The sequence below is a fragment of the Salvelinus alpinus genome, chromosome 1 (genome assembly GCF_045679555.1).
Source record: "Salvelinus alpinus chromosome 1, SLU_Salpinus.1, whole genome shotgun sequence".
Taxonomy (NCBI): domain Eukaryota; kingdom Metazoa; phylum Chordata; class Actinopteri; order Salmoniformes; family Salmonidae; genus Salvelinus; species Salvelinus alpinus.
Window position 1 is genome coordinate 91,953,396 of NC_092086.1, and position 16,278 is coordinate 91,969,673.

General features: G+C 42.5%; 1 protein-coding gene across 7 annotated transcripts in view; it reads right to left on the reverse strand.

Moving 5' to 3' along the window:
* The window catches only part of LOC139534353 (ras-related protein Rab-6A), a 30,371-nt gene extending 14,672 nt beyond the window's left edge, over positions 1-15,699 (reverse strand). For 3 of the 7 annotated variants that reach the window (XR_011666938.1, XM_071333471.1, XM_071333455.1), the window contains exons 1-2: positions 15,465-15,699; positions 888-946 (exon numbers count right to left, since the gene is read on the reverse strand). Coding sequence is in view for 5 of the 7 variants with exons in the window: in XM_071333471.1 (XP_071189572.1) it covers positions 888-946; positions 15,465-15,534 (129 nt within the window). In the remaining 2 variants the exon portion in view is untranslated. Of the gene's footprint in view, positions 1-887; positions 947-15,101; positions 15,285-15,464 lie in introns of those variants that run through there. The other 4 variants (XR_011666937.1, XM_071333464.1, XM_071333447.1 and 1 more) reach the window with 2 other exon arrangements.
* Positions 15,700-16,278: the final 579 nt, after the last annotated feature.

The window sequence follows — 16,278 nt, forward strand, 5'->3', positions numbered from 1 at the left end:
GTATAACTTGTATTATCATCTACATTTATGATGAGTATTTCTGTTGAAACGATGTGGCTATGCAAAATCACTTGATGTTTTTGCAGCTAGTGAATCTAACGCGCCAATGTAAACTCAGATTTTTTTATATAATTATGAACTTTATCAAACAAAACATGCATGTATTGTGTAACATGAAGTCCTATGAGTGTCATCTGATGAAGATAATCAAAGGTTAGTGATTAATTTTATCTCTATTTCTGTTTTTTGTGAAAGCTATCTTTCGCTGGAAAAATGGCTGTGCTTATTGTGGTTTTGTGGTGACCTAACATAATCGTTTGTAGTGCTTTCGCTGAAAAGCATATTTGAAATCAGACACTTTGGTGGGATTAACAACAAGATTACCTTTAAAATTATATAAGACACATGAATGTCTGAGGAATTTTAATTATGAGATTTCTGTTTGAATTTGGCGCCCTGCACTATCACTGGCTGTTGTCATATCGATACCGGTAGCGGGATTGCAGCCATAAGAAGTTAACTGAATTTTTGCCTGTTTTCTTAAGTTGGAGCCAAGTTTGGGTCAACTAAACCTGTTAATTTCATGTAACACTAGCCGAAATGTTACTTTCTTTTTTAAAGGCTGTGGAACCAGTTAGTAATAATATTAATTAGTTTAAACTATATATTTTTTTTACAGCGTAGTCAAGCCCAGCACTACCACACAATACTCAAATGGCGAATCATAAAGACTGACTAGCTGAATCAATTGTGTTGGTCTGGAGCAAAAGCCTGCCCACTCTGTAGTAGGACCAGGACTTGGGTTAGGCATTGAGACCAATGATGTAATAAACCTAGTCCTAACTATCATATCCAGATTCAACTCTGTATGTGTGGTCTAGCCTCACCTGGTAGGTGTTGTCGAAGCTATCGTACATGAACCTGGTAATCAACGATGTCTTCCCCACTGAAAAACAAGACAGGCTCATGTTATGACCAACATTTTTATAACCCCATTAATCTGTTTAATAAAACATGTACTACAGTCTTGAAGGGCTAGTAACACACCAGTAAGGCTGGCAGATAGTACTGACAAAACAGACACTGACAAGTCTCATTTCACATAACCAACAGAAAGAGAATGAATCATTCAATTTCTATGAACTAACATGTTCCAGCTTGATTTGATGCAGCAAATCTCCAGCAACTCCTCAGTCAATTTGCAGGCCACAGCTCAGCACAACTGTATGACTTGACTCCACCAACCAACCATCAAGAGGCCTGGAGTAAGAGTCCATGAGGAGCTGTCTGAGTCTGCATGCTCACCATAAGAAACCCAACACCACAATATAGACTGCAAATCAACAAGGGATTTCTGAGTGAAAAATCAGCAGAAATGACATAAGAAAATCATAAAACGGTTTTTGAATAGACTTCGGAAAAATTCTCTAAGGAATGCTGGGAGATTGTCAGTGGCGGTGCCGGCCCAGATCTGGCCCTCTGACACCAACACTCCCTCGCCCTGCACTGGCATGTGACAACACTAAGGGAAATTAGAGGGGGATTAAAAAACAGGGAAGAGGCAGAGGAAAAGCAAGAAGAATGGACAGCATTTTGTTTCATTGCTCCAGTCTACCATGTTGTGGAATGCAAAAGTATTAATTTCCAGTACAACCTCCCTCTCCCTACTCCTTTCTACCGCTTCCATGTATGTCTCACCCGGCCCCTCTATCATATTACTGCTGTGTCACTGTTGAACCTGGCTGGGTAGGCCTCAAGTCATGTATCCTGAGCAGAGCTCTCAAAAACACAGCCTCGGCAGCAGTGTCCAGAATCACAGTACACACAGCAATCTGTACCATCGATATACCACTACACTAAACAACAATATTGGAACGAATGTGTGCAGGATTTGAGCACTAGGGACAGGCAGTAGTCTATATTTTGCTACATTTAATAGGCCTACTAGCTAGGGGAGATTTGGAAACAGTGGTTCAGCCTGACCTTATGGTCCTGTCATTCATTCGGATGATGAGACACCATTACACAAGGTTAGGTTAACCAAAAGTTAGAGGGCCAGAGGGGGAGCGCTAAAGGCCTTCCGGCATCTTCTCCCACGCCATTCTCTTAATATCAGTGTAATTGACTGGACATTTAGTAAAATATACTTCGTTTTGTAACAAGCCAAATACAAAATTATTCTCGACAATGCATTCCTCAGTCAATTTAGAGTATGCCTAATCTCTCTATGCCTGATTATCTTCATGATAACCAATAGCCAACCAAATAACTTAAATACAGACAAAGCTGAAGAGGTCAGCAATGTGTGGCCCTATGGCCAGGGTGGGAAATTAACATTTTGGTCCACCAGCAACTGTGGCAGGTAGATGCGTTTACACACACAAAAAACTCTGCAAAAAAATAAAACGTCCTCTCACTGTCAACTGCGTTTATTTTCAGCAAACTTGTGTAAATATTTGTATGAACATAAGATTCAATAACGAACAAGTTCCACAGACATGTGACTAACAAATGGAAGTGTGTCCCTGGGGGGGGGGGGTCAAAATCAAAAGTAACAGTCAGTATCTGGTGTGGCCACCAGCTGCATTAAGTACTGCAGTGCATCTCCTCCTCATGGACTGCACCAGATTTGCTGTGAGATATGTTACCCCACTCTTCGACCAAGGCACCTGGACATTTCTAGGGGGGGGGGGGGACAGACAGCCCTAGCCCTTACCCCCTGAACAAACAGGTCCCAGACGTGCTCAACGGAATTGAGATCCGGGCTCTTCGCTGGCCATGGCAGAACAGACATTCCTGTCTTGCAGGAAATCACGCACAGAACGAGCAGTATGGATGGTGGCATTGTCATGCTGGAGGGTCATGTCAAGATGAGCCTGCAGGAAGGGTACCACGAGGGAGGAGGATGTCTTCCCTGTAACGCACAGCGTTGAGATTGCCTGCAATGACAACAAGCTCAGTCCGATGATGCTGTGACACACCGCCCCAGACCATGACGGACCCTCCACCTCGATCCCGCTCCAGAGTACAGGCCTCGGTGTAACGCTCAATCCTTTGACGATAAACACAAAGCCGACCATCACCCCTGGTGAGACAAAACCGTGACTCGTCAGTGAAGAACACTTTTTGCCAGTCCTGTCTGGTCCAGCGACGATGGGTTTGTGCCCATAGGCGACGTTGTTGCCGGTGATGGTGAGGACCTGCCTTACAACAGGCCTACAAGCTCTCAGTCCAGCCCCTCTCAGCCTATTGCGGACAGTCTGAGCACTGATGGAGGGATTTGGTGTTCCAGGTGTAACTCGGGCAGTTGTTGCTGCCATCCTGTACCTGTCCCGCAGGTGTGATATTCGGATGTACCGATCCTGTGAAGGTGTTGTTATATGTGGTCTGCCACTGCGAGGACAATCAGCTGTCCGTCCTGTCTCCCTGTAGCGCTGTCTTAGAATCTCACAGTACGAACATTGGAATTTATTGCCCTGGCCACAATTTATTGCCTCCTTGCAGCATGCCTAAGGCACGCTCATGCAGATGAGCAGAGACACGGGGCATCTTTCTTTTGTTTTTTTTCAGAGTGAGTAGAAAGGCCTCTTAGTGTCCTAAGTTTTCATAATTGTGACCTTAATTGCCTACCATCAGTAAGCTGTTAGTGTCTTAACGACCGTTCCACAGGTACATGTTCATTAATTGTTTATGGTTCATTGAACAAGCATGGGAAACAGTGTTTAAACCCTTTACGATTAAGATCTGTGAAGGTATTTGGATTTTTACGATTTATCTTTGAAAGACGGGGTCCTGAAAAAGGGACGTTTCTTTTTTTGCTGAGTTTACATACATTTGAAGTCGGAAGTTTACATACACCTTAGCCAAATACATTTAAACTCAGGTTTCACAATTCATGACATTTAATCCTAGTAAAATGCCTTTTCTTAGGTCAGTTAGGATCACCACATTATTTTAAGAATGTGAAATGTCAGAATAATAGAGAATTATTTATTTCATCTTTTATTTCTTTCATCACATTGTCAGTGGGTCAGAAGTTTACATCACTCAATTAGTATTTGTTAGCATTGCCTTTAAATTGTTTAACTTGGGTCAAATGTGTCAGGTAGCCTTCCACAAGCTTCCCACAATAAGTTGGGTGAATTTTGGCCCATTCCTCCTGACAGAGCTGGTGTCACTGAGTCAGGTTTGTAGGCCTCCTTGCTCGCACACACCTTTTCAGATCTGGCCACAAATTTTCTATACGATTGAGGTCAGGGATTTGTGATGGCCAGTCCAATATCTCGACTTTGCCACAACTTTGGAAGTATGCTTGGGGTCATTGTCCATTTGGAAGACCCATTTGTGACCAAGATTTAACTTCCTGATTGATGTTGCTTCAATATATCCACATCCTTTTCCTGCCTCATGATACCATCTATTTTGTGAAGTGCACCAGTCTCTCCTGCAGCAAAGCATCCCCACAACATGATGCTGCCACCCCCGTGGGATGGTGTTCTTCGGCTTGCAAGCCTCCCCCTTTTTCCTCCAAACATAACGATGGTCATTATGGCCAAACAGTTCTATTTTTGTTTCATCAGACTAGAGGACATTTCTCCAAAAAGTACGATCTTTGTCCCCATGTGCAGTTGCAAACCGTAGTCTGGCTTTTTTTATGGCGGTTTTGGAGCAGTTGCTTCTTCCTCATCAAATCTACACACAATAACAATGACAAAAGCAAAAGTTTTAATTCTTGCAAATGTATTAAAAATAAGAAACAAATACCTTATTTACATCATTATTCTGACCTTTTGCTATGAGCCTCGAAATTGAGTTCAGGGTCTTCCTGTTTCCATTGATCATCCTTGAGATGTTCCTGCAACTTGGGAGTCTGTGGTAAAATTCTATTGATTGGACATGATTTGGAAAGGCACACACACGTCTATATAAAAAGGTCCCACAGTTGACAGTGCATGTCAGAGCAAAAGCCATGAGGTCGAGCTCAGAGACAGGCTTGTGTCGAGGCACAGATCTGCAGCATTGAAGGTCCAAGAACACAGTGGCCTCCATCATTCTTAAATGGAAAAAGTTTGGAACCACCAAGACTCTTCCTAGAGCTAGCAGCCTGGCCAAACTTCGCAATCGGAGAAGGGCCTTGGTCAGGGAGGTGATCAAGAACCCAAATGGTCACTCTGGAGGTCTGTCAGAGTTCCTATGTGAAGATGGGAGAAACTTCCAGAAAGACAACCATCTCTGAAACAAGATTCTCTGGTCTAAGGAAACCAAGATTGAACTCTTTGGCCTGAATGCCAAGCGTCACATCTGGAGGAAACCTGGCACCAGCCCTACGGTGAGGCATGGTGGTGGCAGAATCATGCTGTGGGGATGTTTTTCAGCGGCATGGAGACTAGTCAGGATCAAGGGAAAGATGAAAAGAGCGAAGTAGAGAGAGATCCTTGATGAAAATCTGCTCCAGAGCGCTCAGGACCTGACTGGGGCAACGCTTCACCTTCCAACAGGATAACAACCCTAAGCATACAGCCAAAACAACGCAGGAGTGGCTTTGGAACAAGTCTCTGAATGCCCTTGAGTGGCCCAGCCAGAGCGTGGACTTGAACCCGATCGAACATCTCTGGAGACACCTGAAAATAGCTTTGCAGCGATGCTTCCCCATCCAACCTGACAGAGATTGAGAGGATCTGCAGAGAAGAATGGGAGAAACTTCCCAAATACAGATGTGCCAAGCTTGTAGGGTCATACCCAAGAAGACTCGACGCTGTAATCGCTGCCAAAAGTGCTTCAACAAAGTACTGAGTAAAGGGTCTGGATACTTATGTAAATGTGTAATTTCCTTCTTTCCTCTTCCCCACCAAAAAAGTTTTTGCTTTGTCATTATGGGGTATTGTGTGTAGATTGATGAGGGGCAAAAGAACGATTTAATACATTTTAGAATAAGGCTGTAACGTAACATGTGGAAAAAGTCGAGGGTTTTGAATACTTTGAATGCACTGTATAGTGTAGCAAATTGTCATCTAAATTGCTGTGAAATATATTTTACATAACCAAAAATATTTACATTTTCAGCTGGTGTACAAAACCGAAAGTAAGAGGTAAAAACAAAAACGGGAAGCATAGAAATAAAACAGATCTACCGCTTCTTACTTGCTTTCAAATGAGAATGACAGATCTAGAACTCACATTGCTATGTGAATTTGGTCAAGTCTCCCAAAAAGATAGATATCTATATTTATTTTATTTATCCATTATTTTACCAGGTAAGTTGACTGAGAACACGTTCTCATTTGCAGCAACGACCTGGGGAATAGTTACAGGGGAGAGGGGGCTGAATGAGCCAATTGTAAACTGGGGATTATTAGGTGACCGTGATGGTTTGAGGGCCGGATTGGGAATTTAGCCAGGACACCGGGGTTAACACCCCTACTCTTACGATAAGTGCCATGGGATCTTTAATGACCTCAGAGAGTCAGGACACCCGTTTAACGTCCCATCCGAAAGATGGCACCCTACACAGGGCAATGTCCCCAATCACTGCCCTGGGGCATTGGGATATTATTGTTTTTAGACCAGAGGAAAGAGTGCCTCCTACTGGCCCTCCAACACCACTTCCAGCAGCATCTGGTCTCCCATCCAGGAACTGACCAGGACCAACCCTGCTTAGCTTCAGAAGCAAGCCAGTAGTGGTATGCTGCTATAGCAACTTCAACAATGATAGCCCCTTGAATCATTCAGAGAAGATTACCGTTTCGGCTGGGAAGAATGTGGACGCCTTTACTGTCGTGTAAAAATGGGTACAGAAAAACAGCTGACCCACTAAGAAGGTGCAACTGACACTTCAGCGTGAGAACGACACTTATCAAGAGAGCTAGTTCCACCCATTCCCCTTCTCTATAGCGAGCCCTTCTGGCCCACTGAATGTTGTTAACCTCAGCCCAAAGAGAGGATACGAGAGCAAAGGGAGGGTGGAAGACAAATGACACAAAGGAATGTGTAAAAAAAAAAAGAAAGTGATTTGGCCTCAATTCTCAGCTTTAAAGCTCCCTTTTCTCTCACACCTGTTTTAATTATTAATATGCTCTGCTGGCAATCTATGTACCTCAGTGTGTGGGTGAGTGTCTGTGTGCCCTACCTCTTTTTAAACAGGTCAAATATCTTCCTTAGAAGACCGATCCTAAAACTCACATATCCTCTTCTCCCAAACCCCTCATCCTTCCCAGACCCCTCCCAAACCAGCAGGTTCACCCCTCCTCCCATTTCCCTCATGGGAGGACACCCACCCCCCCCCCCCCCGGACACAAGTCTCCCGTCAGCTCTATCCCCCTATACCCGTTCCCACTCCTATTGTTCTGTAGTCAGTGCCAGTGGGCAGACAAAGGCGGTCTGCATTTGGGAAAGTTCAAAAGAATGTTTAATGAGCCAAAATGCAGAGGCCCACCACTTCCTAAATACAAAATTGTATTTGGTTTTTCATTGAATTAATAGAAACACAAGAGAGTTGTTTGTTTTTAACACATTATTTTTACTTACGAGGTAAGTTGTCTAAGAAGTGGGAACACTTTACAGCAACAACCTGGGAAAGAGTTGCCGGGGAGATGACAGTCGGAAGCTGGGGATGATTAGGTGGCCAGGGTAATATGATGGCCATCTTGGCAATCAGCCAAGACACCAGGGTAAACACTCCCTCCCTACTCTTGTCAGGACCTCGATTTAACATCTCATAATTATAGGGAAGGGTAGGCCTAACTTGGTAGGGTCTGGGTTTAGGGTCAGGCCATCCTCTCAAACATGTTATTACACTAATAAGATCTAATTGTGAAAAAACCTGGAAAGTAAAGCAGAAGAGGCTGGTGGGAGGAGCTATAGGAGGATGAGCTCACTAACAACATAAATGGAATGGTACCAAACAAGAAAAATGTAAACAACGTGCCTGACTCCACTGAGCCTTCCCACCAGCCTCCTCCGATGCAAAGTCACTTCAAAATCTATACTCACCTTAATGGGAGTCTGGACATTACATATCAGATAATTGTCAACATATAAAACATCAAATTAAGGTGTGGGACGTTCACTGTATTACAAGGAACAATAGCAAGTGTATTTCGCTTCGGTAGCTGGCATATTCTGTCCGTTCATAGTTCACCTGTGGGAACATGCCAGCTCTCAAAACCTGACAACAGAAAGAGTTGGCCAATACTATCCGAGAGGTTGTTTGGGAGGAAATTACCTTGGCCGTCGAATTCACAATTAAAAACAAATTAATCTCTTGCACTGCTCACTTCTAAAGTGGATACAGTGCATTCAGAAAGTATTCAGACCGCTCGACTTTTTCCACATTTTGTTACGTTACAGAATGATTCTAAAATGAATTAAATCGTTTCTCCCCTCATCAATCTACACACAATACACCATAATGATGAATCAAAAACAGTTAACATTTATTGCAAAAATATTTTAAAAAATAAATAGAAAATACCTGGAAATATCACATTTACATAAGTATTCAGACCCTTTACTCAGTACGTTGTTGAAGCATCTTTGGCAGTGTTTACAGCCTCAAGTCTTCCTGAGTATGATGCTACAAGCTTGGCACATCTGTATTTGGGAAGTTTCTCCCATTCTTCTCTGCAGATCCTCTCAAGCTCTGTCAGGTTGGATGGGGAGCGTTGCGGCACAGCTATTTTCAGGTCTCTCCAGAGATGTTCGATCGGGTTCAAGTCCGGGCTCTGGCTAGGACACTCAAGGACATTCAGAGACTTGTCCCAAAGCCACTCCTGCGTTGTCTTGGCTGTGTGCTTAGGGTCGTTGGAAGGCCCCAGTCTGAGGTCCCAAGGGCTCTGGAGCAGGATTTCATCAAGGATCTCTCTGTACTGTGCACCATTCATCTTTCCCTCAATCCTGACCAGTGGTGTAAAGTACTTAAGTAGTACTTTAAAGTATTTTTACTTAGGTAGTTTGTGGCATCTGTACTTTACTATTTATATTTGACTACATTTCCTCCACTACATTCCTAAATAAAATTATGTACTTTTTATTCCTTACATTTTCCCTGACACCCAAAAGTACTTGTTACGTTTTGAATGCTTAGCAGGACAGAAAAATTGTCCAATTCACACACTTATCAAGAGAATCCCTACTGTCTCAGATCTGGCGGACTCACTAACACAAATGCTTAATTTACAACCTGTGTGTGAGTGTTGGTGTGCCCATGGCTATCCGTAAATAAAAAAACAAGAAAATCGTGCCATTTGGTCTATTTAAATAGGAATTTGAAATTATTTAAACTTTTGATATTTAAGTAGATTTAAAACCAAATACTTTGACTTTTACCCAAGTAGTATTTTACTAGGTGACTTTCAATTGAGTAATTTTCTTATGAAGGCATCTTTACTTTTACTCGAGTATAACAATTAGGTACTTTTTCCACCACTGATCCTGACTAGACTCCCTGCCGCTGAAAAGCATCCCCACAGCATGATGGTGCCACCACCATGCTTCACCGTAGGGATGTTGCCAGGTTTCCTCCAGATGTGATGCTTGGCATTCAGGCCAATGAGTTCAATCTTGGTTTCATCAGACCTCAGAATCTTGTTTCTCATGGACTGAGAGTCTTTAGGTGGCTTTTGGCAAACTAAGCAGGCTGTGATATGTATTTTACTGAGGAGTGGCTTCCATCTGGCCACTAGCATAAAGACCTGATTGGTGGCGCGCTGCAGATATGGTTGTCCTTCTGGAAGGTTCCCCCATCTCTCTATAGAGGAACTCTGGAGCTCTGTCAGAGTGACCATCGGGTTCTTGGTCACCTTCCTGACCAAGGCTCTAAACCTCCGATTCCTCAGTTTGGCCCGGCGGCCAACTCGAGGAAGTGTCTTGGTTGTTCCAGACTTATTCCCTTTAAGAATGATGGAGGCCACTACATTCTTGGGGACCTTCAAATGGTGCAGATTTTATTTATTTAAAAAAATATTCCATTTTTATTTGAAGGCCTGAGAAACTCACTCCACCCTCCATTCAAACCAGCTCCACTCACAATCTGATCCACGCACAATCCCGCAGCGTAGCCAATGGCTGTGACGCTGCCCTCAGCACAAGACAATGATGAGAACACCCCCTCAATTGGGTAAAAGGAACACATTATTATTGCTGAACATTGGACTTCATTATTATATTGCCTATGTTCAAGGACATTTAGACAATGACTCCACGCCAACTAGAGGTACGGACAATATAAAGTGCATTTGTAAAGTATTCAGACCCCTTCCCTTTTCCCACATTTTTTTTACGTTACAGCCTTATTATAAAATGGATTAAATACATTTTTTTTTATTGCTCAATCTACACACAATATCCCAAAATGACAAAGCGAAAACAGGTTAAGAAATGTTTGCAAATGTATTACAAATAAAAAAAACTGAAATATCTTATTTACACAAGTATTCAGACCCTTTGCTATGAGACTCGAAATTGAGCTCAGGTGCATTCTGTTTAAATTGATCATCCTACAAATATTTCTACAACTTGATTGGAGCCACATGTGGTAAACTCAATTCATTGGACATGATTTGGAAAGGCACACACCTGTCTATATAATGTCCCACAGTTGACAGTGCATGTCAGAGCAAAAACCAAGCAATGGGATCGAAGGACTTGTCCATAGAGCTCCGAGACAGGATTGTGTCGGAGGCACAGATCTGGGGAATGGTACCAACAAAAAATAATAAAAATTCAGCAGCATAGTAGGTCCCCAAGAACACAGTGGCCTCCATCATTCTTAAAAATGGAAGAAGTTGAAACCATCAAGACTCTCCCTAGAGCTGGCCGACGGGCAAACTGAGCAATCGGGGCCTTGGTCTGGGAGGTGACCAAGAACCCGATGGTCACTCACAGAGCTCCACAGTTCCTCTGTGGAGATGGGAGAACCTTCCAGAAAGACAACCATCTCTGCAGCACTCCACCAATCAGGCCTTTATGGTAGTGGCCAGACAGAAGCCACTCCTCAGTAAAAGACATGACAGTCCTCTTGGAGTTTGCCAAAAGGCACCTAAAGGACTCTCAGACCATGAGAAACCAGATTCTCTGGTCTGATGAAACCAAGATTGAACTCTTTGGCCTGAATGCCAAGCGTCACATCTGGAAGAAACCTGGCACCATTCCTACGGTGAAGCATGGTGGTAGCAGCATCAAGCTGTGGGGATGTTTTTCAGCGGCAGGGACTGGGAAAATAGTCAGGATCCAGGGAAAGATGAACAGAGCAAAGTAGAGAGATCCTTGATGAAAACCTTCTCCAGAGCATTAAGAACCTCAGACTGGGGTGAAGGCTCACCTTCCAAACAGCTGTGCAGCGATGCTCCCCATCCAACCTGACAGAGCTTGAGAGGATGTGCAGAGAAGAATGGGAAAAACTCCCTAAATACAGGTGTGCCAAGTAGAGGTCGACCGATAATGATTTTTCAGCGTCGATACCGATTATTGTAGGACCAAAAAAAGCAGATACCAAGTAAAAATTAAAAAAAATATATATATATTTGAACTAATGACAATTACAACAATACTGAATGAACACTTATTTTAACTTAATATAATACATCAATAAAATCAATTTAGCCTCAAATAAATAATGAAACATGTTCAATTTGGTTTAAATAATGCAAAAACAAAGTGTTGGAGAAGAAAGTAAAAGTGCAATATTTGCCACGTAAAAAAGCTAACGTTTAAGTTCCTTGCTCAGAACATGAGAACATATGAAAGCTGGTGGTTCCTTTTAACATGAGTCTTCAATATTCCTCAGGTAAGAAGTTTTAGGTTGTAGTTATAGGAATTATAGGACTATTTATCTCTATACCATTTGTATTTCATTAACCTTTGACTATTGGATGTTCTTATAGGCACTTTAGTATTGCCAGTGTAACAGTATAGCTTCCATCCCTCTCCTCGCTCCTACCTGGGCTCGAACCACGAACACAACGACAACAGCCACCCTCGAAGCAGCGTTACCCATGCAGAGCAAGGGGAATAACTACTCCAAGTCTCAGAGCGAGTGACGTTTGAAACGCTATTAGCGCGCACCCCGCTAACTAGCTAGCCATTTCACATCGGTTACACCAGCCTAATCTCGGGAGTTGATAGGCTTGAAGCACAGCGAAGAACTTCTGGCAAAACGCAGGAAAGTGCTGTTTGAATGAATGCTTACGAGCCTGCTGGTGCCCACCATCAGTCAGACTGCTCTATCAAATCATAGACTTAGTTATAACATAATAACACACAGAAATACAAGCCTTAGGTCATTAATATGGTCGAATCCGGAAACTATCATCTCAAAAACAAGACGTTTATTCTTTCAGTGAAATACGGAACAGTTCCGTATTTTATCTAACGGGTGGCATCCATAAGTCTAAATATTCCTGTTGCATTGCACAACCTTCAATGTTATGTCATAATTACGTACAATTGTGGCAAATTAGGCAGCCCAAACTGTTGCATATACACTAACTCTGCGTGCAGAGAAGTGACACAATTTCACCTGGTTAATATTTCCTGCTAACCTGGATTTAATTTAGCTAAATATGCAGGTTTAAAAATATATACTTCTGTGTATTGATTTTAAGAAAGGCATTCATGTTTATGGTTAGGTACACATTGGAGCAACGATACGCATCGCATCGATTATATGCAACACAGGACACGCTAGATAAACTAGTAATATCATCAACCATGTGTAGTTAACTAGTGATTATGATTGATTGATTGTTTTTTATAAGATAAGTTTAATGCTAGCTAGCAACTTACTTTGGCTTCTACTAAATTCACATAACAGGCAGGCTCCTCGTGGAGTGCAATGCAATCAGGTGGTTAGAGCATTGGACTAGTTAACTGTAAGGTTGTAAGATTGAATCCCCCGAGCCTACAAGGTAAAAATCTGTCATTCTGCCCCTGAACGAGGCAGTTAACCCACCGTTCTAGGCCATCATTGAAAATAAGAATGTGTTCTTAACTGACTTACCTAGTTAAATAAAGATTAAATAAAAGGTATAAAAAAATAATAATAATAATTAAACTATCGGCCAAATCGGTGTCCAAAAATACCGATTTCCGATTGTTATGAAAACTTGAAATCGGCCATTCCGATTAATTGGTCGACCTCTAGTGCCAAGCTTGTAGTGTCATACCCAAAAGACTTGAGACTGTAATCGCTGCCAAAGGTGCTTCAACAAAGTACTGAGTAAAGGGTCTGAATACTTATGTAAATGTGATATTTCAGTTTTTATATTTTAATACATTTGCAAAAATTGTCATTATGGGGTATTGTGTGTAGATGAGGGGGGAAAACGATTGAAAACCTTTTATAATAGGGCTGTAACGTTACAAAATATGGAACAAGTTAAGGGGTTTGAATACTTTCGGAATGCACTGTATTGAAGTGCCATACAGACTGAGGTTGCTTTCTTGTGCGGCTACAGCACATTGTATCCCTATGGGCTAAACTGTTGAGGATAGATGGCCAGTCCCATATGGGCTTCCACACAATTTTCCCCCCTCCGTTTTATCATTGATTTCCCTTCATGACAAACTAATTAATCTGGTCTGCAAACTTACATTTAAAGGTCTGACAAGGTAAATGGTGAATTAGTTTACGCTTTACTTGTATGTATTAATCAACAGCTTAAGACCATTAAAAAAAATAAGAAGCATAAGAGATTTCATAGGTAAGGCTGCCACTCATCGTTATGCTGCAACTCTGTAATGATAGTGCAGGGCAGGGGGAACCGGGGAGGGAGGGCTGCTGTTGTGGGTGAGTGAGGGCAGGGGACTGGGGAGAACCTAATGGGGTTAATCAGGGGATGATGGGAGGGAGACATAAGCAACCTTGGTTGCTGGGTGGGATAGGAAAGGCATGCTTCTTTGGGTTGAGGAGGATGGGGACTGAGGGGGTGAATGGTTTGGGTTATCTTTGTATGCATTTACTTGATTTGTTTTTGTACCTGTAACAAAAATGACAAATCTGAATAAAAAAAGGTTGGTCACAAAAAAAGGAAAACAGCCCTAATGTTGGAAACAAACATGTCATCCAGAGTCGCATAAATATTGCGATACTGGTATCGTCACAGCCCTAGGGGTCAAGCGTCATTCCTCTTGGGCAGAAAGCAAACTAAATCACAGCAGTATATCCTCCAAATTACTACTCCCCACCCCCAATCTCAAAATAAACACATGACAGACTTGTCAACAGCAAACAAACACATACATATATTTGAAGTGTAGCATGGGTTCTGGTTAAAGGAGGGGGATGTTTGTCGCTGACAGTGGTATATAGGATAGACTACTTTATAGCCTTGCCTACGATGAGAGGAACAGACTGACGTACAGCCCACCTCCATACCATCCCACCCCCTCAGCAGTGCTGTGATCAGGCTGGTCATCCAGGCTTCACAATGCATCATTCCAGTCCTTGGTTCTCCCTCAATACACTCATACTGAAAACCACAGGCCTTAAATCAGGGTGGTTATGTATGTTGTAGGAACGTTGGGTTTCAGGTATACCGGATCCATCCAGCATATACAATAGCTCAAATTCTCAGAATCAGAGATAGGCAGATTGTTTCATAAGAATGGTGATGCTTTTTAAAATCACAATTGCCACCACATAATGAGAACAGAGAGCTGTTGAAATGTACAATATGAAGTCCCCATATCAGAGAAAAAGACAGTGCTGGCTGTCAGGCAGGCATGAGCCTATAAATCAACCATATAACGTTGATACTTGGTTTGACATGCAATGAGACGTCTTTCTTGGCACAGAGGCTGTCTTTAGCAAGAGTGACGACTGAGATGGTTAGCACCGGAAACTTTACAGCCGCTCTGAACACCAAAGACAAATCTGACATCTCTGACTGAATAAACACACCAGAGCAAACCCTAACTAGTTATAAAATAGCGGCTAGTTATTGTAGTCGTAGTATGTAGCATCTAGCTAAGTTAGTGGTTCATGTTTTGATTTATTTTAGCTAACGTTACAAACCGACTGACTGTGTTAACTAGAAACAATTAGTCTCCCAACAACAGCTTGTTAGTTTAGTTAGCTAGCTATTTAGGCTAGCAAGTTTCCTTACCTGTGTCGAAAACATTAGTTAGAATAACTGGCTTACACTGCCAAATAGTTAGCCAACTAACCATAAATTAGTTAGCAATGTAAACATATGATATCACCGAAAGGTTCAATATCACTGATCAGTAAACGTAGCTAGCTATATAACTGAATCGCCATGGTCTCAGTTGTATGGCAGTCGGTGGATATCGATTAAAAAAAAGAGACTCGCCCAAGATGAACGGGGCTGGCATTAGCTAGCTAGCCAGCTAAGTTAGCAAGCTATTGATCACATAGCTAGCCATTTAGCGAACTCCGTGTTCAAAATATATCTAATTTTCAACCTTGGCCGAACGTTACACCATATAGTTTTCAGTTGTACACTTACCGCTCTGCTCGCCAAGAAAGACTAATTTAAATTTCCTTAGAGGGTTTCCAAAATCTCCTGCCGCGGACATGACTGCAGTATAGTTAGGCAGGCAAAGGCAAGTTGTAGACTGTGGGAGAAACACTAGGGCCCTACTTCAGTGAGCTAGCTAAATCGCTAGCTAGCCAGTTCGTTAGCTACCTAGCATTAAGCAATGCTCCTCTAGTGCAGTATATTGGCCAGACTGGCAGTCAGTGAGTTTAATAGGTAATTGGCTAGCTAAACCTCAGCACTCCCACCAGTGTGTTGTGAACAACATTAGCGTGAGCAACAATAGTGGAATCAGCGGTTACATCAAAATAAAAGTCACCAATTGATTATGCAAACTGATTTTTTTTTTAAAGAGTAGAATCATGCCAGAATTGGCCTAGATTTTTTTATTTTTTATTTTACCAGGTAAGTTGACTGAGAACACGTTCTCATTTGCAGCAACGACCTGGGGAATAGTTACAGGGGAGAGGAGGGGGATGAATGAGCCAATTGTAAACTGGGGATTATTAGGTGACCGTGATGGTTGAGGGCCAGATTGGGAATTTAGCCAGGACACCGGGGTTAACACCCCTACTCTTACGATAAGTGCCATGGGATCTTTAATGACCTCAGAGAGTCAGGACACCCGTTTAACGTCCCATCCGAAAGACAGCACCCTACACAGAGCAGTGTCCCCAATCACTGCCCTGGGGCATTGGGATCTTTGTTTAGACCAGAGGAAAGAGTGCCTCCTACTGGCCCTCCAACACCACTTCCAGCAGCACCTGGTCTCCCATCCAGGGAC